Below are 25,809 nucleotides of genomic sequence, written 5' to 3' on the forward strand. Positions count from 1 at the left end.
GCAGGGCTGTCACTGTGGGTCGGGAGCAGTCTCTGCCCGATCCCCTCCTGCTCCCCCCAGCACCAGCTGGGGAAAGGCTTCCCAGGGCCTTTTCTTCACTTGCTGGGGATGCGTCTTGGAGTTGAGGACACAGGACATGGCACTCCATCCCCAAGCACAGAGGGCCAGGACAGCACGTCCCAGGGCCGTGGTGGGACGGGGCGAGCAAGGGGTGTCTCTGCAGCCCCCTCCCTCCCTGCCACCCCTTTGGCCGGGCAAACAAGGATGTCACCTCTTCCCTGCCTTTTTGCCAGCTGCCCCCTCCTGCCCGCTCAGCCAATGCTCGTCCAGCTCCACACGGTGCCCTTGTAGGGTCCAGAGCTTTGCTGCCTTTCCAGGAACCACCGCTCCCCTCCCTCTGGTCCCTGAGCCCTACAATCCCTTAATCCCCTTGGACCAGGGCATCCCTGCAGGGCTGGGCTTCACTAAATCCCAAATCTGATTTCTGGATGTGCCTGTAACCATCCTGCTGGGCTGCGGCTGAGGTGGGCTTGCAGACCCCTTTTTCCTGGGGGAGGTGGGGACCCCGCGGGGTGCTGTGAGTGTTGGGAGCCTCAGGGGCAGCCCATGGCCATGGCCCCTGTGGGGGCTGGGCTGGCACCGGGCTGTGGGATGACCCATCGCAGGGTCACAGCCCTGTGCAGAAGTGACCCCCGGGGTGATGCCGCTCCCCTTGGTTTCCCCCAACACTTCAGAAAGGCTCAGGGGGCTTCTCCTGCCCCCCATCTCCCAGCCCGATGGGCTGCGGGCACCCTTGGGCCCCCCCGCGTTTGGGGCGGGCGCGGGGGGTGGCCGTGCCGGGGCTGCCCCCGACCCCGCGGGCAGAGCGGGGGGCCGGGCAGGGTGCGGGGGCAGGCGGGGCCGGGCCGGGCCCCCCCTCCCCTCCCCTCCGGTGCCCGCCGCGGGGGGGCTGTGCCGGCCCCGGCGCCCGGCTCGGCTCAGCTGTTCTCTGCGGCAGCGGCACCGCGCGGGGCCGAGCCGAGCCCAGCCGAGCCGAGCCCAGCCGAGCGGAGCGGAGCCGAGCGGGGCCGGGCCGGGCCGGGCCGGGCCGGGGGGAGCGCAGCGGGGCTGAGCGCGGCCGGAGCGGGCGGAGCGGAGCCGAGCGGGGCGCAGCGCGGAGCCGGGCGCGCCCGGGCGCGGAGGAGCCGCCGAGCGCAGGTGGGAGCCGGGCGCGGGGCGGGGGCGGCGGGGAGCGCGGTGGGGAGGGACGGGGGGACGCGGGGAGCGGGGCTGAGCCCCCCGGGCCCCGGCCCCTCGCCGCCCGCCGGCGGAGATGGCTATATTTGGACAGTGACCTCTGGTCGTTCCCGAGCAGTCGCTGCGGATTCAATTGTGGCAACGTAATGGCACGGCCGGGGAGCGGGGAGCGGGGCTGTCCTGCCTGTATCCTGCCTGCACCCCGCCTGTATCCCGCCTGCACCCCACCGCTCTCTGCCAGCACCCCATCCGACCCCACCTGCGCCCTGCCTGCACCCCACCCATCTCTCATGCCTGCACCCCACACCTGCACCTCATTCAGCCCTGCCTGCACCTTGCCAGCACCCCACCGGCTCCTCCCCAGCCCAGCCTGCACCCTACACGCTGCCTGCACCCTGCTAAACTCTGCCTGCATCACATCTGCCCCCCACCTGCACCCCACACGCTGCCCGCACCCTGCCCAGCCAGCCAGGCCGTCCCTTCCTTCCCTGCGTGCTGACACCCCAGACTCTGCTCCCACTGGCAATGGTTGAGGTGCTGGGAGAGCGTCCCCACGGAGCCCACTCGCCCCTCCCCAGGGCTGGGGACTATGCTCGAGACGAGGGGGGTGACACCAGCGGTGCCGTTGTCCAGCCCCGCTTGGTAGCCGGGCTCTGGGCCCCTTAGCGCCCAGCTCCAACCCGTTCAGCCAGGCCAGGGATGATGCTGAAGTGCCGTGAGGACTCCGGGGACACTCAGGGACTGGGCAGATGTGGTTTGGCAGGGCACTGCGTGTGCCCTGTCCAAAATGCACCGGCTGGGACATGGAGGAGCAGATGTGCTCCTGCCTCTGCCCACACCAGCTCTGTGGGCTGGGGACAGCGGTGCCTGGCCCTCCGGCCGTGGTTTGGTGGCTGAATGTGGCTCCTGACAATGGCTGTGTACCCAGAAGAGCAGAGGGGAGTCCCCGGGGTAGCCAGTGGCTCATGGGTGCGGTAGAGCCCCAGCTCCAAGGGTTTTGTGGTCCTGAGTGTCTCAGTTCCCCCTGGGGCAGGTCCCAGGAGCAGCACAGGCTGGGGGGAGAGATGGGTGACTGTGGGCATCGTGCCCAGCTGTGGCTGAGGTCTGGACACCCCTCTGGGGCCATGGGAAGGGCTCTTCCACACCCCAGTGTGCCTGTGGAGCTGTGTGTCTGTGCCAGGTCCAGCCCTTACCCAGGTGGGGGTGCAGAGTGCGTGGCAGGGATCCGTGCCACCAGACAGGGATCCATGGAGGGAGGTGTGAGCCACCAGCAGGCAGCTCTGGAGGCACAGCCCTCCTCCCGGGTGCCGGGTCGAGCCAGGCAACCTCAGGCCAGTGATGCAGGATGGGATACAAGGGGACAAGCTGTGATCTGGTGTGCAGCACCTTTATGTCCACCCCAAAGTCCCCTCTGCCCTGCTACTCTGCTGCAGCAACTCATGTGCCAACTCCAGTGCCAGCCACGGGGCATGGTACAGCTGTGGGACACAACACAGCTGTGGGACAGGGCACAGCAATGGGGCATGGTACAGCTGTGGGACATGGTACAGCTGTGGGGCACGGTACAGCTGTGGGGCACAACACAGCTGTGGGACATGGTACAGCTGTGGGGCACAGCACAGCAATGGGGCACGGCACAGCAATGGGGCATGGTACAAGTGTGGGGCATGGTACAGCTGTGGGGCACAGCACAGCTGTGGGGCATGGCACAGCTGTGCATTATGACATGACATGGCCATGTCCCTGCCCAGTGCCAAGTGGCTCTGGCCACCACCTGACAGTCCCCAGCACCTGCAGCACCCCCACATCCCTGCACAGGGACCACTCCTGCTCCCTGAGGCAGGGTCAGGGCCACATCAGGCACCATCCCGTATCCTCATCCCCTGGCACCTCAGTGTTCCTAGGCTTCCCACTGTGCCCAGAGTAGGAGGAATCTCTCAGAGCACTGAGGGGACCAGAACCCCTCCAAGCTGTGCCAGGGTGGGGAGGTGGTGGCCTGACCCTGTCCCCCCAGCCATGAGCCGCCGCGTGGTGCGCCAGAGCAAGTTCCGGCACGTGTTCGGGCAGCCGGTGAAGGCAGACCAGATGTACGAGGACATCCGTGTCTCCAAGGTGACATGTGACAGCTCCTTCTGCGCCGTCAACCCCAAGTTTGTGGCCATCATTGTGGAGTCTGGTGGTGGTGGGGCCTTCATTGTCCTGCCCCTTGCCAAGGTGAGTGGGGAGGATGCTGGGGTTTGGCCACGCCACTGGGTGGGGGCAATATGCTGATGGGTTTTGATTTTGGGGAGCTGCTGTGGCCCCAGAGCCCCCCAGCTTTGCCCCAATACCCTCTCCTCATGTGGGGGCTCAGGGCAGGAACAGCCTGGGTCATCATCGACACCTGCCAAGGGTGACATCCCTGGGGCAACAGAGGTGATGTGGGAAACCCCCAGCTTCCTTCCTCCCAACCCTAATTCCCTGGGAGCACAGCATGCCCAGGGAGCAGCACCCAGTGGAGTGGGGGTCTGCCCTGCCAACCCTGACAGAGAGACTGGGAGGGGGTCCCCAAGCCCTCCTCGCCATCAGAGCAGACACAAAACAGCCTCGCATAGGTCACATCCTTCCCCTCTGAGTCCCTATGAGGCCTTGTGCCAGGTGAGCCCCGTTTGCCCCATGTGCCTCAGTTTCCCCCTTCGAGGCAGGTGCAAACCTCTGGCCACTGCCGGGATCCCCTGCATGTCCCCATTTGTGCCACAACCCCACAGGGTGGCCGGGCTGGGCTTTGGGGGGCACCTGGCAGTGTCTCTCCCAGGGAGATTCATCCCGGCCCCTCACCATTGCAGACAGGACGGGTGGACAAGAACCACCCGCTGGTGACGGGACACACAGCACCCGTGCTGGACATCGACTGGTGTCCCCACAACGACAACGTCATCGCCAGCGCCTCGGAGGACACCACCGTCATGGTGAGGGGCTGGTCCCCGCGCGGGAGGGGGGTGGCGGCCGCTGGGGGAGCGATGCAGAGCATCCCCCCCCCCCCCTTGCCGCCTGTGAAGTGTCACTGGCCTATTTTTAGCCCCGGTGCCATGCGTTCGCGCTGGCAGCGGCTGCTCTCTCCATGATGCAGCAGTTTGTGCTAAATATACCCTCCCAGGCAACTCAGCACGCAGGAATAGCTGGGGGGGGGCTGGGGGCTGCACCCCAGCCATGCCCCCCTCCCTGTGTCCACCAGCACCCTGAATGCTGGGGATGCACCCCAGGATGGAGGCGCTTCTGGCATCCCCTCACCACCCTCCCCGCAGGCTGAGCTGGGATTAATGATGTGGTTAATTGGCTCCGAGGCCCTCATCCGCTTAGTGCTCACACACGGGGTGATCCCCAACGCCCTGCTCTCCGTCCCCTCCCCCAGGTGTGGCAGATCCCTGACTATGTCCCCGTGCGCAACATCACGGAGCCCGTGGTGACACTGGAGGGACACTCCAAGCGGGTGAGCATCATCTCCTGGCACCCCACCGCCCGCAACGTCCTGCTCAGCGCAGGTAAGGGGGTCCCGGGTCACCCTCCCCGGGGTCGCAGGAGATCCACGCGGTGACAGCATCTGCTCCCTGGGTCCTCTGCAGGCTGTGACAACCTGGTGATCCTCTGGAACGTGGGGACGGGGGAGATGCTGCTGGCGCTGGATGACATGCACACCGACCTCATCTACAACGTGGGCTGGAACCGCAATGGCAGCCTCCTCGTCACCACCTGCAAGGACAAGAAGGTCCGTGTCATCGACCCCCGCAAGCAGCAGATCATAGCGGTGAGTGCCCCTGCCGTGCCCCCCCTCATCCCACCGCGGGGTCCCCCCCAGTGCCTGCCTGACCCTACTAACCCCACACCGCGCGTCTCTGTGTTTGATTTAACCTGCTAACGCCGGCGCAGGAGAAAACCAAACCGCACGACGGCACCCGCCCCATCCGCGCCATCTTCGTGGCCGATGGCAAGATCTTCACCACGGGCTTCAGCAGGATGAGCGAGCGGCAGCTGGGCCTCTGGGACCTGGTACGAGACGGCGGCTCCAGCCTGGCCAGCACCAATCCCACCGATCTCAGCCCAGCCCGGAGTGCTCTGGGTGCCGGGGATACTCTCTGGCAACGCTGTGCGCTCAGGGAGCACCATGGAATAGGACTCAACGGCTGTTTTGGGGGACAGATCCGGACCCCCTCCATTTTCCCCCCTTCCCGTGCCCCATGCTGACTGTCTCCCCCTCCCCCCAGGAGAGGTTTGCCCCCCACGAAGGGCTGAGGCCCGTGCGGGCCATCTTCACGCGGGAAGGACACATCTTTACCACGGGCTTTACCAGAATGAGCCAGCGGGAGCTGGGCTTGTGGGACCCGGTAACGAGGCCGCATGGAGTGCTGCCCTGGGAACTTGGCCCCCCAGGCCCCCTGCCAACCCACCCTGCCCCCGGATGGGGTGTCTGCTGCATCCCCCTCCCAAAAGATGCCAAGTTCCCAAGTGTGCCGTGCTGTGTTGTGGTGGGGAGGGGGCTGGGAGGCAGGGAGTGCTGTGAAAGGGGGGTATATCTGGGCTGGGGGGTTACCCAGCCGTGCAGGTAAACAGGAGTGGGGCAGGGGGCTGGGGGGGGGCATGCCAAGCTGCCTGCCCAGGGGGTTATGTACCCCAGAGGGAACAAGCCCTGTCCCCCAGTGTGCCGTGGCTAACGTGTGTGACTAACCAGGGTGGGGGTTTTGGGGTCACTGCTCACACCCCTCTATCACTGCTCTGGCCCCGCAGAATAACTTTGAGGAGCCCATTGCCCTGCAAGAGATGGACACGAGCAATGGGGTCCTGCTGCCCTTCTATGACGCCGATTCCAGCATCGTCTACCTCTGCGGGAAGGTAACCCACCCTCCCCGCGGTGCACCCCCCGTGCCACCCTGTCCCTGAGGGTGCCAGGGCTGGCTGACAGCTGTCCCCACCCCTGCAGGGTGACAGCAGCATCCGGTACTTTGAGATCACGGACGAGGCGCCCTACGTGCACTACCTGAACACCTACAGCAGCAAGGAGCCCCAGCGGGGCATGGGCTTCATGCCCAAGCGTGGGCTGGATGTCAGCAAGTGCGAGATCGCCAGGTGAGAGCCAAGGGGTCTGGGGGGAGCCAGAAGGGTCAGGGCAATCAGCTGGACCCTGACTGCCTGTGGCCCACACAGGTTCTTCAAGCTGCACGAGCGCAAGTGCGAGCCCATCGTCATGACAGTGCCACGCAAGGTGAGCCTGGGGGGTCCCAGGGGAGATGGGGGCCTGGGGGGGACACCCCACATCTCACCATGGTCTCTCTCCCTCCCGCAGTCAGACCTCTTCCAGGATGACCTGTACCCCGACACGCCAGGCCCCGAGCCAGCCCTGGAGGCGGATGAGTGGCTGTCAGGGAAGGACGCAGAGCCCATCCTCATCTCGCTGCGGGATGGGTACGTCCCCATCAAGAACCGGGAGCTGAAGGTGGTCAAGAAGAACATCCTGGACAGCAAACCCCCGCCAGGCCCCCGACGGAGCCACTCCAGCTGCAACTCCGACTACTTCTCTGTGAGTGTCCTGGGGATAGGGACAGCAGAGCTGTACCCCTGCCCTGCGGTGGGGTGGGAGGGGCCAGACTGGTCGGTGACCCTGTGTCCCCCCTCCCTGCAGCAGCCAGCCTTGGAGGAGGTGCTGGAGGAGATCCGTGCCCTGAAGGAGACGGTCCAAGCGCAGGAGAAGCGCATCTCCGACCTGGAGAACAAACTCTGCCAGTTCACCAATGGCACGGACTAGTGCGGTGGCCACGGCCAAGACCACGGGCACGGCCAGGACTGCCCCGGCCTCCCGGGGATTAAAGCCGAGTCCCCACCTTGGGCAGGAGCCCGGAGCCGTGTTCTTTCCCCAGGAGCCGAGGGGGCAGGGAGGGGGTCGGACCCTGACCCCCTTCTGTGGGCATCAGTCGCATCCTTCTCCCAGGGTGCCCTGGCACATGGGCACCCCATGCAGCACCCGAGGGGGTCCTGCTTCAGTGCCCGCAGGCTGGGGCTGCCGAGCATCCCTCCACGGGAACCTGCACGGTGGGCACCAGCATCCTCCCAGGACAGGGAGCTGCCGGGCCCCCCCGGCCAGGATGTGCTTGTGTACGGTGCTACACCCCCACCCCATCACCCCCTCACCCCCCTCTGCCCCATCAGCCCCTCGGCGGGTGCCCCCAACTGGCTCTTTGCTCCTGGACCCCTTTAATAAAGGGCTCAGCCACCCTTGGCCGTGTGGCAGGTACCAGGGACGAGGGACCATCGTGCCAGGGGTGCTGCCTGCACCCCACTGCCAGCACCTGCTGCCTGCGGACCCCCGGCCCAGGCAGAGGGAGGCCGAGAGAGACAAACATTAAAGAGCATTTATTGGTGTTGGCCGCGGTCGGAGCTGCTCGGGCTCCCCCGGCCCTGGCCCAGATGTTGCTGTGGGGTGCACGGGTGGGTGGAGGGAGGGGCACCAGCTATGAAAAGTCCCAGGGGAGCGAGCCCAGCCCCCCTCACCCCGCAGCCCCCGGCCCCCCATGTGCAAAGGGGGAGCAGCCGGGGCAGGGGGCCGGGGTTAGCACCATTTGACGTAAGGTTTCTCTTGGGGTCAGTGCCCGGGACGAGGGGGTGCAGCGCTGCCAAGGGGGGGCATCCGAGCAGGGTGGAGAGGTGCGAGCAGGGGTAAGGGGGGGTGACACCGGGCGGCCCTTCACAGGCACCCCTTCAGCTGCCCCAGCAGTCCCCGTGCCGTGGGGGGGCGGCTGTGCAGCCCCTCGCTGGCTGTGGGGTACAATAGGGCAGAGCCCCCCACCCCTGTTGGCAGGCAGAGCAGCTCCCGGGTAAGTGCACTTGGTAGCGCCTGGGCAGGGGGGGAAGAGGGAGCCGGGCAGAGCCCCCTGGCTCTGGGGGAACCCCGGGACCCCACGCAACTGGCAGCCCACCCATCTGGGGGAAAATGTGCCCCCCACCGCCTTCCTGGGGTGAGGGGCTGAGCAGCACCCCGTCGGGCGGCTGGGGGGGCAGGGCTGTCCTGGAGAGGGGGTACAGTCTGTGGAGTTGCCCTCCCTGGTCCCTGCCACCCCAGGTGCAGGGTTAACACCCACCCCCACCCTGGGCTGCTGCGGGGCGCCCCCACCTCACCCCAACACCGCCCCAGCTCTGGGGACCTTCTCCCAGGGCCAAATCCTGCTCTCCCCTTCCCCACTTGCCCTCCGCAGTTCCTGGACTGGTTCCCCCCCACACCGCTCCCTCTCTGTGCCCCCAGACACGGCCCCGGCCGCGTCCCCATCCCCACTGGAGGGGGGGGGTGTGAGGGGCTCAGTGGGGCTGCGGGGTCACTTCTCCGTCAGCGAGAGCTGCAGGATCCGCTGCAGATCCTCTTCCTCCTGGCGCGTCCGGCGCTCCGCTTCCTCCTGCTCCCGCGCCGACAGCGCCATGGCCAGGCGCAGCTGCTCCGCGTAGCTGGGGAACAGGGCGCTGGGCCCCCTGCCACCCCCCGGCGACGGGGCCACGGGGGGACGCGGGGACGCCGTGTGCTGGGGAGTCCTGGCGGGCAGCAGGGGCTCAGTGGGGGCCCCGTGGGTCCGGCTCCCACACCCACTCCCCCCTGCGGGGCTGGCCGGACCTTACCAACCTGTCTCCCCGGCGGCCCTCGTGCGACATGGGGTGGGTGCCCGGCTTGCTGTTGGTCAGTGCTTCCCAAATGGTCACCTGTGGTCGGTGACAGAGGAGTGTTGGAGGGTGGCACCCCAAAACCCAGTCCTCCCGGCATGAACTCTGACCCGCCACCATGGGATGCAGGGATGAGCGGAGGTAGGGTGAGTGAGAATCGCGGGTGGCACTGGGATGGGGAAGAAGGTGGCAGTGCCCACCTGGTCGTACTCGCTGCCCGCTTCCAGCAAGCTCTGCTGGATGGCGAACTGCAGCAGGTCATCCTCGTCCTCCCGCAGGGCATCCTGGTGGGTGCCCACCACGCTGTACCCCCGCGGCACCTCGAACAGCGCCGGGTCCATCTCGCACGCTCGGCACGAGGCTGTGGGGAGACCAGAGCTGGCCTGGCTGGGCATCCTGTCCTACTCCACTCTGCCAGTCCTGTGTCCCTTACCCTGCTGTGACCCACTCCCACCCCACCAGCTGTACCCCCAGACCCCACTGGGATCCCTTCCCATCCCACCTCACCATGTCCCCCCCACATACTGAGGGAGCTGGAGCTGCTGACACTGGAGGAGTCGCTGCTGGGTGAGGGTGCCTCGCTGCTGGGGCTGTGCCGCAGGGAGCTGACAGGCTCGTCGCACCCGTTGAGGTTGCCGAAGGTTATTCGGGCATTGAGGATATGGAAGATGGGGATTTCTGCAGGAAAAGGGAAAAAAAGCGAGGAGGGAAGCTGCCTCTGCCAGCCAGGTCAGCAGCAGAGCTCAGTCCATACCAATCTTGACAGGGAAGCCGGGTGGGAGGCGCAGGGTGATGAAGTCCCGCAGTTTGGCGAAGAGAGCATTGCTTATTGCCATGAGGTCGATGATGGGGGCAACCTGCTCGCAGAGGGACAGCGGGTGGTCCTCACACAGCCACAGCTTCGCCTTGAACCTGCCGGGGACAGGCGTTGGGCTGGGGACCCCCACCTGTCCCCCCCTCGCTCTGCAGTAGTGTGGGTGGGGACACAGGGAGCCCCTGTCTGCTCTTCCCCCTCTCACTTCTGTGTCTTGGTGGTGAGCTCCATGGGCCGTCCCATGTCCCGGTTGCCCAGCTCGAAGTTGGGGTTGAAGTACTCCTCAGGGGTGATGGCAGTGGGGTTGGCGTGGCTCAGTGTCTGCGTGATCAGTGTCTGCATGGGGGGACAGCCCGGTGGGGTGAGAGGGGGAGGTCAGACTGCAGGGCCACCCCCTCCAACCCCTGATGCACTCACCCCATTGTTGGGTCCCACGTGCTGCTCAGCGATGCCCAGGAAGGACTGCAGGGGGGTCTTACAGCCTGCGGGAGAGGAGGGGGTGAGGGCAGAGCCAGGGGTGCCCTGCCCACCCAGCCCGTGCTGGCTCCACCTTTGCTCTTGCCCTTGTGCTGGTCCGAGAGGTGCTCAGTCCGTGTCCGTGTGATCAGCTCCACGTTGGAAGCACCATAGACCTGGCCAAGGAGGGGGAATGGCAGAGGTGGGTACCCCACAGCTGCCACCTGCTGTATCCCCCTGGGCAGCTCAACTCCCTGCCCCTCACCTTGGCCTCGTACCCATTCACCATTTCCGTCTTCTCGCTCCTCCAGCCCAGGATCCCAGACTTATTCCTGGCGTGACACAGCACCATGAGTTTGCTTGGACAGCCCGGGGTGCCAGCACTCCCGGGGGTGGGCTCAGTACCACCCCAGCCCACCTCTCGAAGGCGATGTTCTTGGTGTCGAGCTGGGTGGTGACAACGGGGGCCGTCAGCCGCCCCATCACCTGCTCCTCGGTGGGCTGCACAGCAGCCAGCAGCACCTCCTGGTCGTGGCCGGCCAGGGCCAGCGTCTCTGAGTAGACCACCCGCCTGTCATGGTCAATCTCCATCACCACTGCACTGCTGTCTGCAGGGAATGGGGTCAGGACAACCATGGTCCCCACCGTGTCACCTGGCTGGCTCTGCCAGCACTCCCCAGTGAGGGGGACATCCCGGTGTCACCTCACCTTGTCCCCGAAAGACGAAGCTGCGGTTGCCCCGCTGCCAGGTCATATGGTCGAAGCCCAGCAGTGTGGTGTCCACCCGCAGGTTCTGGCCACTCTTCCACACCTTGTAGGTGTCACTGGGGCAGATCTTGGACACCAGGGGCACTGGGGAGAGATGCCAATAGCCCAGCCGGGGATGGGGCCATCTGCACCCCTGAGGGGGCTGCCAGCGCTGAGATAGGTGGGGGACACACCTGGGGAACATGGTGCCTTGGAGGAATGGGGGGGTCTGCAAGCTTGGGGTGTCAGAAGGCAAGGGGGCAGGTGACCCCCAGCATGGGGATGGGGATGGATGCTGGGGCTGGGGGACTCTGCTGGGAAATTCCCGCTCCCCTCACAGCCACGCTGTGCCCCGAGCTCACCCCAGCTGGTGAATTCCCACTTCATTTCCACGTAGAAGTCCTGGGCCTGTGGAGAGCACCAAGGGGTCAAGGGATCCCCGTGGCTGCAGCCCCCCGCAGCCCCCACCAAGGGCGGTACCTTGCGCAGCTTCTCCAGCAGGACGGGGATCCCGGCCAGGCGCTTGATGGCTCTCTGGTAGTCGCGGTAGCGCAGGACCAGCTGCACCAGCTCCAGGTCACGGGTGCTCACAGCCTCCTGCAGGACTGCGGGGCAAAGGGGCAGTGCCCAGGGCCATGGCACAGCATGGCAACCTGGCACTGCAGAGCTGGGCACTGCACAGGAGCCACAGGCACGCAGCACCAGAGTGAGCATGACCATGCCTGCACCCGTGTCCATGTCCACATCCATGTTGATGCTCGTGCCCACACCCATCTCCATGCCCGTATCTGTGTCAGGGCAGCTTGCAGGAGGATGGAGGGAAGCAGCCACCCTCTCACCTGTCCATCCACTGCGGTTCTCCTTGCCCACGTCAGCACCATGCTTCAGCAGCACCCTGGCACACTCGAGGTGGCCCAGCGTGGTGGCCAGGTGCAGGGGAGTGCGTCCTCGGGGGTCCAGCTGCTCGATGTCGGCCTGTCAGGAGGGAATGAGACTCCGGGATCACTGGGGTGGCCAGACCTTGCCCTCCAGTGCTCTCCCACAGACATGCAGCTCCCAGACACAGAAAGCAGCCAACATTTGACAGTATCTGGGAGAGCGTCCCCACCCCTGAGCTCCCCCAAGTGAAGCACCTCAAAAGCCTCTCCCGGCTGCCACTGCCAGACCCACGAAGAGGGCATGGAGAGCACAGTGGTGGCTGCCAGCACCCAGCACACCTCGGCACAGCCAGGCTGGGCTGCACCCACCAGGCGGGCACGGAGCAGGAGCACGGCATGGCAGCGGGGTGGGGGGGCACAGATGCCCCTGGCGCAGCGCACAGAGCTCTGCACATCTCCATGCAGCTGCAAGCTCCAGAAAAGCCCCCACGTCGGGGATCTGGGGGGGGCTGTGCCCAGTTGCCAGGCAGCAGCTGCCGGCAGCCCCCCTCCGCCAGGGCCGGGAGCGCGGCGGGCGCCGTGGGCTGCGGCGGGCGCACGTGTTCCCCTGCCTGAGCCGGGGGCGGGCGGCTGCGGGAGCGGAGCGGCTGCTCGGAGGATCCCCGGGGCCCTGGGGAGCCGTCGCTGGGGCTGCCGTTGTTTGTGCCAAACCCGGAGCCTGGCACCCGGCCAGCCCTGAGGAATCCCTCGCGCGCTGGCGGGTGGGCACCCCCGGCACCCACGGGCCCCGCTCCCCGTGTGGGAAGCAGCGTCACACCCCGTGCCCCGTGCTGGGGACGTGGCTCGGGGAAGGGGGGGACACTCTCTGTGCCCCCCAGCACCCAGCTGGAGTAGAAGCCTTGAGACCGGAGAGGGGCACTCAGATGCTGCCAGGGCAGGAGGCAATGGGGCAGTCCCCAAATAATGGGTTTTGGGGAGGCCGCTCTCAGGAGAACAAACCTGGGGTGCAAGACCCAAAGGTGCCAGCTGGGACCGGGCAGCCAGAGGTGTTTGGGCGTGGGCAGAGGTGGAGCGTGGCTCCCTGGTGCCCAGGGTCTCACCGGCAGCATATCCCTGCCTCGCTCTGGGTATGTCCTGCAGTCCTGCTGCCCCAGGGATGTTCCCATCCCTGCCTGGGCTGTGGGTATTCTCATGGCCCTCATCCCCAAAGACTCACAGGTAGGGGGACACCCCCCATCTACCCACACCACCGGAGTAAAACAGCCCCCCAGTTCCCTGGTAGTCAATGTGCTGCTCCAATGCTCTCCAGGCTGCTTCTTAATTGCACTAATGAAACGACTCTAATTAAGGCAATCGCCCCCCAGCTGTGGGCGGGAGTTGCAGGCTCAGTGGGGTTCCCCAGCTGCAGCTCTGCCCCAGCGCTGGGCAGGATGAGGGTCCCCAGTCTGGGGATATGGCGCTGGAGCCACCCCAGGGGACACAGTGTGACCCAGATTTGCCAGCAAGAGCTCAGTCCTGGACTCTGGTGCTGGGCTGGCTCCAGCTTGGGGACCACAGCACAGACCTCAAGGTGCTGCCTGTCCTGAGGCCGTGACACCCACTGGGGATGGTGACAGGGATGGGGGCGGCTTTGGGGTGGCAGCGGTGCAGTGCAGAACCGCAGCTCAGTCGCTCCTCCTGTGCCAGCTGGGCACGTGGCACAGCACGTCCCTCCACTGGGGTTGTCCTTGGCTTGGAGCACCCCAGCTCCTGCTCCTGGGTAGCAACGGGGCACATGGGCCAGCAAGGGAAGATGGTGCCAGGCAGTGCTGTCCCTGTGCAGCCCCGGGTCCCTGTCACGCCCCAGGGGGCAGGCTGCCGTGAGGGGTCTCCTGGCACAACAGGCTCTGTGTCACTGCCTGCCACATCCTCGTGATGTCCGTGCCAAGGGGACCCACTGACCCTGGCTCCCTTGTGGAGGCAAGTGTGGATGGGAGCTCATGGTGACAATTTGGGGGTGGCAGACACAGAGCCCTTATGGGGACACGGAGAGGAGCAATGCTCTCAGCTGCCCCAGTGCTTCCCAACCCCAAACACCTGCACTCGGGAGGAGCAGCACGTGCAGCCACTGCCCTGTGGGGGTCACCAAGGTGGCGGGAGGGCAGAGTCCTGGGTAGGGGGACACCCGGCCCCCAGAATCTCACACAGCACCAGCCCCAACTCCTTATCTGGGGGATGCTCTGGCAGGGATAAGGGCTGAGCCGTGTCCCTGGATGCCCTGGACAGAGCAGGGGGCCTGGGCTGGCCCCCACCTTCTTCCCCCAATCCTCCACCTGCTCCAGAGTCTGGCCTGCAGCACCCATGGGCCCCCTCGTGCACCCCTGGGGTGCACACACGGCTGGCTTTGCTCTCACCCTGAAAATGCCAGTGGGGGCCAGGGCAGAGCCCCTCTGCTTCCCGGGCAGGGAGGCTGGAGCTTCTCTGCAGGCAAGAGGTTCGGAGCCCCCCTCGCAGCCCCTCCACCTCCCCAGCGTCTGCCGAGCCCAGCTTTGATCTCTGCCGCGCCGGGCTCCTGGGAAAACTGACCCCAATTTACCACGGAAATAAAAACACTGGCCATGGGGTGGGAGACCGGGGCGATGCTGGCGCAGCCTCCGGCTGGACCCCACAATGGAGAAGGGTGTGGCGGGAGCCATCGCCTGCATCCCGGCGGGAGCTTCGCGGCACAATGACCCCCGTTTCATGCATCACCAGGGTCCATCCAGCACGGCCCTCAGTGCCTTGGGGTTTGAGGACCTGGGCCGAGGGGACTGGGGATGCTCAGCACAGCCTCCCCATCAGCCTCCCTCCAACGCCTGCGGTTTCCTGCGTCTTCGGGGTTGGGTTTTAATTACCTGAATTGCAACGCCACGGGGGAGAAGGAGGCTGGGAACCCGCTGGGGAAGCACCCACACCCCGCTCCATCACCGGGCGGTTGGGAGGTTCCCGGGCTGAGGGAGAAAGTGGGTCCCCTCGCCCTGAGAAGGACCCTTGTGAGGCTGGGGGGCTGCGCCCCCGGCAACATCAGGGCCCGTGTCCGTCCCCCCCCTAGAGAGGCTCAGCCTGAGAGTGGGGAGCTGAAGGCTGCACCCCCAGAGGGGTGGCAATACCCTGAGAAGCGGGGTGCGGGCCGGGGGTCTGCAGAGGCCTAGCAGAGAGCTGGGGACACGTGCGGAGGGATGCTCGGGGCTGCGTGTGCTGGAGGATGCAGGGGAGCCGCGGGTGGTACCCACCGCTCCGCGGCAGCCCCGGGGGCAGCAGGCACAGTCCCGGCGTGCAGGTGGGGACACACACCGCACCCCCAGAGCCCCGCCAGCGCAGACAGCGACCCCATCCCTGTCACCCCCCTCATCTCCATCCTCATCCTCACCCCGGCTCCGAGCATTGCATCAGCCCGAGCCGAGCGGAGCCGGGCCAGGCCGGGCCGTGCCGTGCCGGGAGTGTCCCCGCGCCGCCCCACCTGCTTGGCGCTGAGCTCCCGGTCCAGGTCACGGGCGCGGTTGTGCCAGACGAGGTAGTGCAGCGGGTACCTGCCCTCCGGCCCCTTCCTGCCCGAGCAAGACGCGAGCATCCTCCGTGCATGCTGGAGCGGCGCGGCGGGCGCGGCGCGGGGCGGCGCGGGGCGGGGGGGGCGCGGGGCGGGGCGGGCCGCCACCTCCCGCCCGGTGCTTCCCCGGCCCCCCCCGCACCGCCCGGCCTCATGGGACTTGTAGTTGCCCTGCCCGGCATCGCCCCCTTCTTCTTCCTCATCTTCATCCTCCTCTTTCCTCGTCTCCCTCCCGCACCGCTGAGCCCATCACCGCGGCCTCCGATCCCGCGAGGGGGCCTGCAAAACGGCACCCCATTGGCAATCAGCATCCTCCCCAAATTCCCCCCTTTCCTGGGCTGATCTTCCCCCTCCCAGCTGGCCTCCGCTCCCCCCGTGGGGCAGCGGGCCCGAGCATATGGCGAGGCAGGGGTGAAGACGGCAGGTGGGGACCAGGTGGGGGCCGTGGGGGAACCCCGATTCCCGCCCCCGCTGCACCAGGCACGGGCCCCCAGCCCCGTTTCCTTTTCCGCCTGCGTCTCTCCCGGGCAGGCGTCGCGTTTTCCGGCTGCCGCCCGAGAACAATGCAAGGCTGGGCCTCTGCGGCCGCCCCGGCCTCCACCGGCGCCACGCTCCTGGCCCCCCACCCGGCTGCTCCCCACCCTCCCATGGGGGGCACCCCCCCGGCATTATTCTGTGCTCAGCCGCGGCGGTGGCGGTGGTCGCATCCCCCCGCCCCTGTCCCCGCACAGCATCCCCCATCCCCCTGCCAGCCCCGCTGCCCCATGACGTCATGAGCCACCTCCTCGGCAGCCCGCAGTGAGGTCACCCCGCCTGCCCCGTGGTGCTGGGGGGCACGATGCGGCCCCACTGCCCTGGCTCCCGCTGGGCTCTGACCCCCCTCAGCTGTCTGTGGGGCCTCCATGGGGTGTCCCCTCTGGTCCAAGTGCTTAAAGGGTCACAGTAGGGAACAGACCGCAAATAGTCCCCAGTCCCCACACCCACCCCCAAAATCCCCTGTGGAGGGGGTGTGTGGCCCAACCCAGCGTCCTGGGGAAGGGGTGTGCCCGGGAGTGGGGTGCACAGTGTCAGAGGTGGCACTGGGAAGAGGGCTGGGGGTGGCCAGGACTGCGGCTGGATCTAGGACAAGTGTCCAGAGCAGGACTGAAGCAATTTGGGGGTACCCTGGGCTGAGACTGGGTTACACAGGACCCGGAATAGGAATGGGACCAGTGCCATCCCTCCGGGATAAACAGGACAGGGGCTGGGAGCAGGACCAGGACAGTGCCCTGGGCTGAAAATGGGACCGGGATTGCACCGAGGACGGGGACTGGGGTCAGGACTAGGGGATGCCCGGGACCAGGAGCAGAGCAACGGCAGGGCTAATGCCCAGCAGCAGGTGAGGTGCCCGGGTCCGGGACCGGGCTGTCCGGGGGGGCGTATGCAGGTGCGGGTGCGGAGCGGGGGCGGTGCCGGTGCGAATGCGGAGCGGTGCCGGTGCCCGTGCGAATCCGTGTGCGGGTCCGGGTCCGTGTGCGGAGCGGGGGCGGTGCCGGTGCGTGTCCCGGTGCGGGGCGGTGCCGGTGCGGGTTCGGGTGCGGCTGCGAGTGCGGGGCGGTGCCGGTGCCGGTGCGGGGCGGCCGCGGCAGCGCTGCCGGTGGCGGGGCGGGGGCGGTGCGGCCCCTCCTCCGCCGGGGCCGGGCCTGCGCCGCTTCCTGCGGAGCCGCCGGGCGCTGGGAGCAGCCGGCAGCCCCCGGCCCCGCCGCCCCGGGCCCCGCCGCCCCCGCCCCGCCGCCCGGCCCCCCCCCCCCCCCCCCCCCTTCCCCGCCGCCGCTCCCCCGGCGGGCCCGGGGGGCGCCGCCGCCGCCCCACGCTGGCGCAGAGGCCCGGGCCCGGGCCCGCCTCGCCGCTGAGGATGTCCCGGAAGGCGCCGCGGGCAGAGGTGTGCGCCGACTGCAGCGCCCCAGGTAAGGGCCCCCCCGCACCGGCACCGGCACGGCCCCGCCGGCCCCCCCCGCGCCTCCTGCTGCCCCCCGGAGCCTGCCCTGCCCGCCCCTCGCGCCACCGAGAGCCCCCTCTGCGCCCCATGGCACCCCCCGGTGCGTCCCCCGCACCCCCGTCAGCCCCATCTGTACCCCGAGGTGTTTGCCCCCGGACTGCTCCCCATGACCTCTTTTGCATCTCCCTCTACGTCCCAAATCGAGACCCCTTTTCACCCCCTCTGGGTGGCCCCAGGATCGCCCTGGTTATTCCTTTCTGCGCTCCACTCTGCACACCCAAGGCACCCCCACCGAGTCCCCTGTCTGCCCCCCAGGAACCCTCTGATGTGCCCCCAGTGAAACGCCTTGATGAAACCCATGACCCCCTTGCTGCACCCCCTTTTAGCCCACTGGAATACCCCAATACACCCCAGACATAGCCCCGATACCCCGGCATGCCGTCCTCCGTGCCGCTCCGGTCCACCCCGCGTGTCCCCACCGCCCCCCTGCACCACCCACAGCCTTCGCACCCCAGCGCGGGGGCTGCTGGCACAGGCTGGGGACGCGCCGGTCGGTGCCAGCAGCGCTGGTGGCCCTGTAAAGGGTAGGATGATGGGGGACACCCTCCTGCATCCCACAGCACCCCACAGCCAGCACCCACCCCAGGCGGATCCGGGCTTGGCGGTGCCGGCTGGGTGAGCCGGGCGGCCGCCGCGCTGCAAGCCGGAGCCGAGCCTGGGCAAGACCATTCCCATCCCCGGCGGTGCCGGTGCCCGCAGCCCCCACGCTGGGCACGCGCCCGTGGGCGTCACGGTGGGTTTGGCCCCCCCAAACCCTGCCCACCGTAGGGCCGGACCCCAAACCTGCCCGTGGCCAGTGCAGGTGGCCCCACGGCAATGAATGAACGGGTCTCCGAGCCGGCCCCGGAAAGCTGCCCGCGGGCCAAGGCTGTGCCGAAATTATTCCGGCCACGTGCCAATGGCCGGATCCTGCCAGGAGAGCTGTCGGCACGCGTGGGCGAAAGGCTGCCCTGCCTCCAGGCATCCCCCGTGCCGGCGGGCAAGCGGGGGGCCAGGGGTTCCCGGGGCGGTGCCGGGGCTCCCTGCTACGGCCAGGGGAAATGGAAACCAGTTTCTTCCAATCTCTTATCGCCTGGCAGCCATGGGAGGAAATGAGTTATAAAGTCCAGAGGCCGTTTCCTACCGCGCTGAGAGCACAGGCTGTCGCTGCCGGGGATGCACTGCCTGGCCCTGCATGGGGGTTGCCTGTGGGGTGCTCTGATCCCTCTGCCCGGGCTCCCTTGGCCCCATGGATGCTGGCTGGCCCCAGCCCTGCCATCACCAGTGCGGGGCCGAGTGCTGGGGGTCCCGGTATCAGTCCATATCCCGGTGTAGGGATTGATGTGCTGGGAGCTCTCTTGGACTCCAGGATCCTCCCACGGTTTGGGGTGTCCCAGTGCCTGCGCTCCCCGAGCTGCTGCAATGCCCACCCGCATCCCACCGCATCCCAGCTGTCTTAGGGCGGGAGGGGGTGTTGCCCCGGGGACACTCTGGATCTGCCCGGTTGGGGGGCCGCGGGCCGGCTCCCCCCGCACGGAGCGTCCTGTTCCCGGCGGTGGCCGTGGGCAGCGGGCGCGAAGGCACAGATGCCGCCGCACCGGCTGCCAAGGCGCTGCCATCTGCGTGCGCGGGGCTGCCAGGCTGGGGGGGGGCCACCACTCCCCGCGGCCACCCCACCCCGGCCCCGGGGCACTGCAGCATGGCAGGATGCCGTGCCCCCCCCAAAACAGTGTCCTCAGGGCTCTGGGGGGATGCGTGGGGAGGGGTCCGGGACCCTGCAGAGAGGAAGGAAGTGGGGGAGGCTTGGCTGGCTGCCTGCCTGCCTTCCTCCCTCCCTCTGTGAGGTCGTGGGGCCACTGTCCCCCCTCAGGCCATCGGGCAGGTCAGTGCGGCCACCCCCCCAGGCCCTGTATCCCCGAGCTGCCCCTTCTTGTGGGACAGTGTGGTGTTTATGTAGGACCTACAGAAACAAGGGGAGGGGGTGGGGCTGGGCAGAGGGTGGCAGGACTCCCCCATCGTGCCCGGCAGAGGGGACACCTGGGAACGATTCAGCATCGACACCCCGTGCCTGGCTGCTTTCCCGGGAGGAGGGGGGCTGTGACCCAGCGGGGGTCCTCAAATCCTGTCCTCATGCTGCTGCGAACAGCTGCAGCCCAACGGCTGCACCACGGGGCCAGATCCCCTCGTCCCCAGGACCCGTTTTTGGGGTGCAGGCGTGGCGAGCTGCTGCCTGGCCAGGAGCAGTGCCCCCGCGGGTGCTGGGGCTGGTGCCAGCACGGGGCCAGCGCGGCTGCTCAAACGATCCTTTGTTCCCGGCTGGGACACAAAGGGCTCCAGTCCGGCCAGCCGGGGCCAGCGGCGGGGCTGGAGGGGCACGGCAGCGTGGGGGGCCATGGCACCTGCCCCAGAGCTGGGGTGTCCTGGGGGTTGGCTGCACCGGGGTGCTGAGGCTGCAGAGCTGGTGACCACCCTACGTCGGAGCCCATGGACTGGGGGTGCCCACCCATTGCAGGGCACACTGCCACCATCCAGGACCCCCCAAACACTCAGCCAGGGGCTCTGGGGGTAAGCGACCTCGCAGCAAGCCAGGGTGTCCCTGCTCAGGGTGTGCTGGCATCATCCCTGCCACCAGCTGTCCTCCTGATGGTGGGGGGCCAAACTCTGCCCCCCTTTTGGCTGGTGGTTGCTATGGGAAACCCGTGGGTTTCCCCTGGTGATGAGCTGAGCCCCTCTCCATCTCTCGGGAAATGGTTGCTGTGGCAACGCATCCCCCCTGCTGGATGGATGCATGGGGAGGGGACCACATGGGGAGGGGACACCCGCTGACACCCCCATGCCACCCCCAGACCCTGGCTGGGCATCGATCAACCGCGGGGTGCTCATCTGCGACGAGTGCTGCAGCGTGCACCGCAGCCTGGGCCGCCACATCTCCATCGTCAAGCACCTGCGCCACAGCCCCTGGCCCGCCACCCTGCTCCAGGTGGGTGCTGGGGACACTGGAATGTGGGGAGATGCACACCGGGACCCCTCGTGCCCACTGGGCCCTGCCTGTCCCCTGCAGATGGTGCACACCTTGGCGAGCAATGGGGCCAACTCTATCTGGGAGCACTCGCTGCTGGATCCGGCACAGGTGCAGAGCGGGCGCCGGAAGGCAAACCCCCAGGACAAAGTGCAGTAAGTGCCCCCTGTGCTGTGGGGAGAGGGTCAGTGCTGGCTGGGAGCCCCCTCCTCACCCCAGAATCCACTGCCCACCCACAGCCCCACCAAGTCGGAGTTCATCCGTGCCAAGTACCAGATGCTGGCCTTCGTCCACAAGCTGCCCTGCCGGGATGATGACGGCGTCACTGCCAAGGACCTCAGCAAGGTGGGGTGGGGGCTCAGGGATCCCCCTTTGGCGGTGGGGACAGATTCCCCCCGTTACCAGCTCTCTCCTCCGCAGCAATTGCACTCGAGCGTGCGGACGGGCAACCTGGAGACCTGCCTGCGCCTGCTCTCGCTGGGCGCCCAGGCCAACTTCTTCCACCCGGTGAGCACTGGTGGGGCTCGGGGACCCGAGAGGTGGTGTGGGGCCCAGGGGGTCCTGCAGCCCCATCCCACGTGCAGGCTGCAGGGCTGAGGCTGCCATGCCCACAGGAGAAGGGTACCACGCCACTGCACGTGGCCGCCAAGGCCGGGCAGATCCTGCAGGCAGAGCTGCTGGTGGTCTACGGTGCTGACCCTGGGGCACCCGATGTGAACGGCCGGACCCCCATTGACTATGCCAGGTGAGGGCAGGAAAGGGGGTCACCCCTGCCTGCACCCCCACCTAGGGTGGGCATCACCCCTGCTGGCCCTCCCACAGGCAGGCAGCGCAGCACGAGCTGGCAGAGCGGCTGGTGGAGTGCCAGTACGAGCTGACCGACCGGCTGGCCTTCTACCTCTGCGGCAGGAAGCCGGGTGAGTGAGGGGGTCCTGGGGTGAGGGGGTTACCCTGGAGGGACCACAGGGCCCTGCTCACCACCCCTCTCTTTGCGCAGACCACAAGAACGGGCACTACATCATCCCGCAGATGGCTGACAGGTGAGTGCCCGGTGCCCGTGGCCCCGCTGCCCTGTCCCATGTCCCCCCCAGCATCCCCGCTGGGCTGAGGGGGGGACCCCGGTCACTGGAGCATCCCTGGGGGGCGGGGGGTCGGCGTGCCCGCGCGTTTAACGTCCGCCTTTATCCTGTTCTTCCCTCCGCTGCCTTCTCCGGAGCGCAGGGTGCGCCCAAAGTGCATGGCACAGAGGTATTGTCCGCTCGGCTCTTGGCTCTGGGGGCCCCCCATGCTGCTGGCATGGGCCCCCCCTGCAGCCCTGGCCGCTCGGCCCAGCCCGGCACCTGGGGGGCACTCGGGGAGGGGGGGTCCTGCTTGCCCCCTGCCACCTCATCCCCCTGTGCCTGCCCACCAGCCCTGCTTGGTGAAGCCCCCAGTGCCTGAGGGGGGGGGTCCCTGTCCTGGTGGGGTGCAGCTGGGGACTGTTTTGGTGGGAACAGGCCAGGAATGACCCCCACTTTTTGTTTCCCCCCTCCCCGTACCCCCCAGCCTGGACCTCTCTGAACTGGCCAAGGCAGCCAAGAAGAAGCTGCAGGCGGTGAGTGGGGGCCGCTGCAGGGCTGGGGGTGTCCTGCCTGCTCCCCTCATCCTGCCTGACACTGTCCCCTGTCCCGCAGCTCAGCAACCGCCTCTTCGAGGAGCTGGCCATGGACGTGTATGACGAGGTGGACCGTCGGGAGAACGACGCGGGTGAGCGGGGGGTGCGGGGTGCAGCTCCCCGGGGCCGGGGCGGGCGTCACGGCGCGGGGAGGAGCAGCCGGCGGGGCCGCGGCCGAGCCCCGCGCTCCCCCCGATCTGGATGCGTCCGCCGGGACCGCAGGCCCCTCCTTCTTCATTCCTCCGGCCGGGAAGGTTTGCTCAGAGCGAGGGGCCACCGCTGGGTGCCAGGGCTGGGGTGCTGCTCGAGGTGGGTGCCGGGATCCCCCAGGGATGGGGGCTCAGCCTGCAGTGGTGCCCCTGATCTGGGGGGTTGGTGGGGTGGGGGCTACCCTGTTTCCGTGGTGGGGTGGGTGCCAACAGACGTGTCCAACCCTCTTCCCACCAGCTAGGGGGTGCTGAGATGGTGCCTGAAAGGGTGAAGAGCGGGGCGGGGTCCTGCTAGGGGGTGCAGGGGGGACCCCAGCCCTGCTGGGTGGCTGGGGGAGGTGATTCCCGTCAGCCTGGCCAGGCTCCGCTCCCAACCCCAGCAGGCTGGCCCTGCGCCCGCGCCTGCGTCCTGCTGGCTCCGGGCTCTGCGTCCTGCTTGTCCGGGGGGGTCCAGCCCCTGTGTCCCCCAGGGTCTGACACCAGGTGCCTTCCTGCAGTCTGGCTGACGACGCAGAACCACAGCACGCTGGTGACAGAGCGCAGCGCCGTCCCCTTCCTCCCTGTCAACCCCGAGTACTCAGCCACGCGCAACCAGGTGAGGCCCTCTCTAGCACACGACCGCCCTGTGCACCCGGATGCCTGCTCACCCCCTTTTTCCCCCTCCTGCCCCCAGGGCCGGCAGAAGCTGGCCAGGTTCAACGCCAGGGAGTTCGCCACCTTGCTCATCGACATCCTTGGGGAAGCCAAGCGCCGGCAGCAAGGGAAGAGTCTGCTCAGCCCCACAGGTGAGGCATGGAGGGCAGCGAGGTGGGGCTGAGCACTCCCCCCTTCCCTGTGCTCAGCACCCCCCTGCCCTTCCCCAGACGCCCTCGACTACTCGCTGCGGAGCCAGAGTGACCTGGACGACCAGCACGACTACGACAGCGTCGCCTCCGACGAGGACACAGACCAGGAGCTGCTGCGCAACGCCTCCCGCAACAACCGCGCCAGGGTGAGCCCGGGCCCCGGCCTGGACCCCCACCCAGACCCCTGGCTCTGGAATCCTAACGCTGAGCTCCTCTCCCTGCAGAGCATGGACTCCTCCGACCTGTCAGATGGCCCCATCACGCTGCAGGAGTACCTGGAGGTGAAGAAGGCTCTGGCTGCCTCTGAGGCCAAGGTGCAGCAACTGATGAAGGTGAACAACAGCCTGAGCGATGAGCTGCGCCGGCTGCAGCGCGAGGTGGGTGTGGGGCCGGCAGGATCCCCCTTGTCAGTGTTACCCCCCGTCCTCGCTGATGCCTTCCCCCTTCTCCCTGCTGCAGATCCACAAGCTGCAGGCAGAGAACACACAGATCCGGCAGCAGACTGGTCCTGCACATCCAACCCCAGCCCCCAGCGAGCGGCCAGAGCATGGGCACCCCCCAGGCACGGCCCCCCCACACCGCCGGGACCGCCAGGCCTTCTCCATGTACGAGCCGGGCTCGGCGCTGAAACCCTTCGGGCAGCCAGTGGAGGAGCTGGTGACACGGCTCCAGCCCTTCAGCCCCGGCGTGAGTGTGCTGGGGAGGGTGGGAGGGTTTTGGGGTGCAGCAGTCCCCCTAGCCCCACAGGGTGCTGGGTCCCATCTCCGCGGGGCCGTAACCTTTCGTGTGTCGCCAGGAGGTGGAGGACGAGGCTCTGTACTCCATGCACATCCCGGCCAGCGTGTACCGGGTAAGGGGGCCGCAGCGGGGGCGGCTCCTGCATGGACATGGTGGCTGTTGCCTGCCCAGGATGTGGCCTTTGGGATGTCCTGTCCCCCCACCGCCCTGCACGCCCTTGGGTCAGGCCGGGGACCTTCCCAAGGGATGGCAGCTGCGGGATGGTCCTGCATGCAGGGTGGCGGTGTCCCCTGTGTTCGTCCTCCCCTGCACATCACCAGGGTTGGCTCCAGACCCTTCTGCACCCTGTTCAGCATGGGCTTCCCCTCTTTTCCCCCTCCAGATCCGGAAAGGTCCATCTGCCTCCTCGGTGCCCTTCCCTCCATCCTCCCCGCTGCTCTCCTGCCCGTCTGATGGTGCCCGACACATGGTGACGTATTGGGGAGGGGGAGCAATTCTTGGGGTGAGGAGACTCCTGACCCTGTGTGGGGATGGGGCTGGGCAGGGCTTGACACTGCTCTTCTGCCCTCCAGAGCAAGCTGGACCGGCACGGCAGCGGCACCGACAGCGACTACGACAACACGCAGGCGGGTGAGGTTCTGATCAGGTGAGTGGTGGGGCTGGGGGCTGCACCAGGGTACGTGGGGACACAGGGGCTGACACTGACCCAGGGTGGTTGGTTGGTTGGTCCCTGCAGCATGGAGGGGAAGCGGTTTGTAGAGCTGAGCAAGGATGAGGACTTCCCCCACGAGCTGGACCCGCTGGACGGGGAGCTGGACCCCGGGCTGCCCAGCACGGAGGATGTCATCCTCAAAACTGAGCAGGTCACCAAGAATATCCAGGAGCTGCTGCGGGCAGCACAAGAGTCCAAGCATGACAGGTAGGACTGGGGCACGGACTCAGGGTCCCTCTGGACACCCAGACCAAGGGTGGGGGGGGCCATGCCTTGCCACCCTCCATGGTCAGAGTCGCTGTTCTCCACGGTGCGGTGCTCACCCTTTCTCCTTGCCCCCAGCTTCGTGCCCTGCTCAGAGAAGATCCACTTGGCTGTGACGGAGATGGCATCACTTTTCCCTAAGGTACAAGGAGCGGTGTGTCCCTGGGGTGGGGGTGGTCCCCACCAGACACTGCCAGCCCCGTCAGCATGGGTTCTGACACTGGTCCTGTGCTCTGCCACAGAAACCAGCACTGGAGACGGTGCGGAGCTCCCTGCGGCTGCTCAATGCCAGCGCCTACCGGCTGCAGAGCGAGTGCCGCAAGACCGTGCCCCCCGAGCCTGGCGCCACCGTGGACTACCAGCTCCTGACACAGCAGGTCATCCAGTGTGCCTACGACATCGCCAAGGCCGCCAAGCAGCTGGTCACCATCACCACTCGCGAGAAGAAGCAGTGAGCGCCAGCCCGTGTCCCCCTGTGTCCCCAGGCCCCTGCGCTCTCCGTGTCTCCCTTCCCTCCAGCAGCAGCTGGCACCTGGGGTGAGCGTGGCTGCAAGTGGCCTTTTGGGGGAGCCGGGGTGCAGGGTTCCTCGTGCCCCCCACGCCGTCAAGGAGCTGGTGCTCAACCTGCGGGGTAGGTGCCTGCATCCCCCTGTACAGCCCCCTGCCCGCCCCGCGGCACGCGCCTAACTTATCCTGTACATAGCCTCTGTAGCTGTCCGTGGCGGTGGTGGCCTTGTACCCCCACCTCCCACAAAGTCCCTCTCTGGGTGGCCGGTACCCCCGAGGCCACCCACAGCATTACACTGGACTGGGGCGCCCGCGGGCCCCCCCTCCCCGGGCGTTCTGAACCCCTCCCCGGGCGTCCTGCCCCGTGCCGGGGCCACGCTCCCCACTGTAAGATGTGTCCTTGTACATTTGTATCAATAAAGGTGTGAGCATTGCACGGGCGCCCGGCTCCTGTGCCCATGGAAGGTCCGTGGC

At 67.6% G+C, this 25,809-nt stretch overlaps 3 protein-coding genes across 10 annotated transcripts; 2 read left to right on the top strand and 1 right to left on the bottom strand.

Annotated features, from left to right (window-relative positions):
• Positions 1-1,124: 1,124 nt before the first annotated feature.
• Positions 1,125-7,099, top strand: CORO6 (coronin 6). Of its 4 annotated transcripts, XM_048324576.1 has the most exons (12): positions 1,125-1,197; positions 3,251-3,450; positions 4,062-4,184; positions 4,628-4,757; positions 4,839-5,020; positions 5,143-5,262; positions 5,478-5,597; positions 5,998-6,102; positions 6,191-6,336; positions 6,415-6,472; positions 6,554-6,787; positions 6,893-7,099. In XM_048324576.1, the coding sequence occupies exons 2-12, from the start codon at positions 3,253-3,255 to the stop codon at positions 7,010-7,012; spliced, it is 1,536 nt and encodes a 511-aa protein (XP_048180533.1). In that variant the 5' UTR covers positions 1,125-1,197; positions 3,251-3,252; the 3' UTR covers positions 7,013-7,099. The 4 variants fall into 4 exon arrangements, with proteins under 4 accessions (XP_048180533.1, XP_048180529.1, XP_048180530.1 ...); XM_048324572.1 differs by lacking the exon at positions 5,478-5,597 and having other exon boundaries at positions 6,890-7,099; XM_048324573.1 differs by lacking the exon at positions 5,143-5,262 and having other exon boundaries at positions 6,890-7,099.
• A 503-nt stretch (positions 7,100-7,602) lies between these two features.
• Positions 7,603-15,443, bottom strand: ANKRD13B (ankyrin repeat domain 13B). 2 transcript variants are annotated; one of them, XM_048324570.1, is made up of 15 exons: positions 15,284-15,443; positions 11,767-11,902; positions 11,408-11,532; positions 11,290-11,335; positions 10,889-11,032; positions 10,599-10,788; positions 10,446-10,512; positions 10,275-10,356; positions 10,142-10,206; positions 9,930-10,060; positions 9,665-9,822; positions 9,436-9,588; positions 9,111-9,271; positions 8,873-8,949; positions 7,603-8,784 (listed from the first exon to the last, which is right to left on the bottom strand). In XM_048324570.1, exons 1-15 carry the CDS (start codon positions 15,392-15,394, stop codon positions 8,574-8,576), a joined length of 1,857 nt encoding a protein of 618 aa, XP_048180527.1. In that variant the 5' UTR covers positions 15,395-15,443; the 3' UTR covers positions 7,603-8,573. The 2 variants fall into 2 exon arrangements, with proteins under 2 accessions (XP_048180527.1, XP_048180528.1); XM_048324571.1 differs by lacking the exon at positions 15,284-15,443 and adding an exon at positions 15,194-15,269 and having other exon boundaries at positions 8,869-8,949.
• Positions 15,444-17,202: 1,759 nt separating this feature from the next.
• GIT1 (GIT ArfGAP 1) lies at positions 17,203-25,776 on the top strand. 4 transcript variants are annotated; one of them, XM_048324566.1, is made up of 22 exons: positions 17,203-17,316; positions 20,234-20,367; positions 20,449-20,561; positions 20,646-20,751; positions 20,827-20,913; positions 21,021-21,151; positions 21,229-21,323; positions 21,404-21,446; positions 21,628-21,654; positions 21,952-22,000; positions 22,080-22,152; positions 22,767-22,864; positions 22,943-23,054; positions 23,133-23,260; positions 23,339-23,491; positions 23,574-23,801; positions 23,911-23,964; positions 24,235-24,321; positions 24,425-24,498; positions 24,589-24,771; positions 24,907-24,970; positions 25,071-25,776. In XM_048324566.1, the coding sequence occupies exons 1-22, from the start codon at positions 17,265-17,267 to the stop codon at positions 25,281-25,283; spliced, it is 2,304 nt and encodes a 767-aa protein (XP_048180523.1). In that variant the 5' UTR covers positions 17,203-17,264; the 3' UTR covers positions 25,284-25,776. The 4 variants fall into 4 exon arrangements, with proteins under 4 accessions (XP_048180523.1, XP_048180525.1, XP_048180524.1 ...); XM_048324568.1 differs by lacking the exon at positions 23,911-23,964; XM_048324567.1 differs by lacking the exon at positions 21,628-21,654.
• Positions 25,777-25,809: the final 33 nt, after the last annotated feature.

Source organism: Corvus hawaiiensis, chromosome 20 (genome assembly GCF_020740725.1).
Source record: "Corvus hawaiiensis isolate bCorHaw1 chromosome 20, bCorHaw1.pri.cur, whole genome shotgun sequence".
NCBI classification, from domain to species: domain Eukaryota; kingdom Metazoa; phylum Chordata; class Aves; order Passeriformes; family Corvidae; genus Corvus; species Corvus hawaiiensis.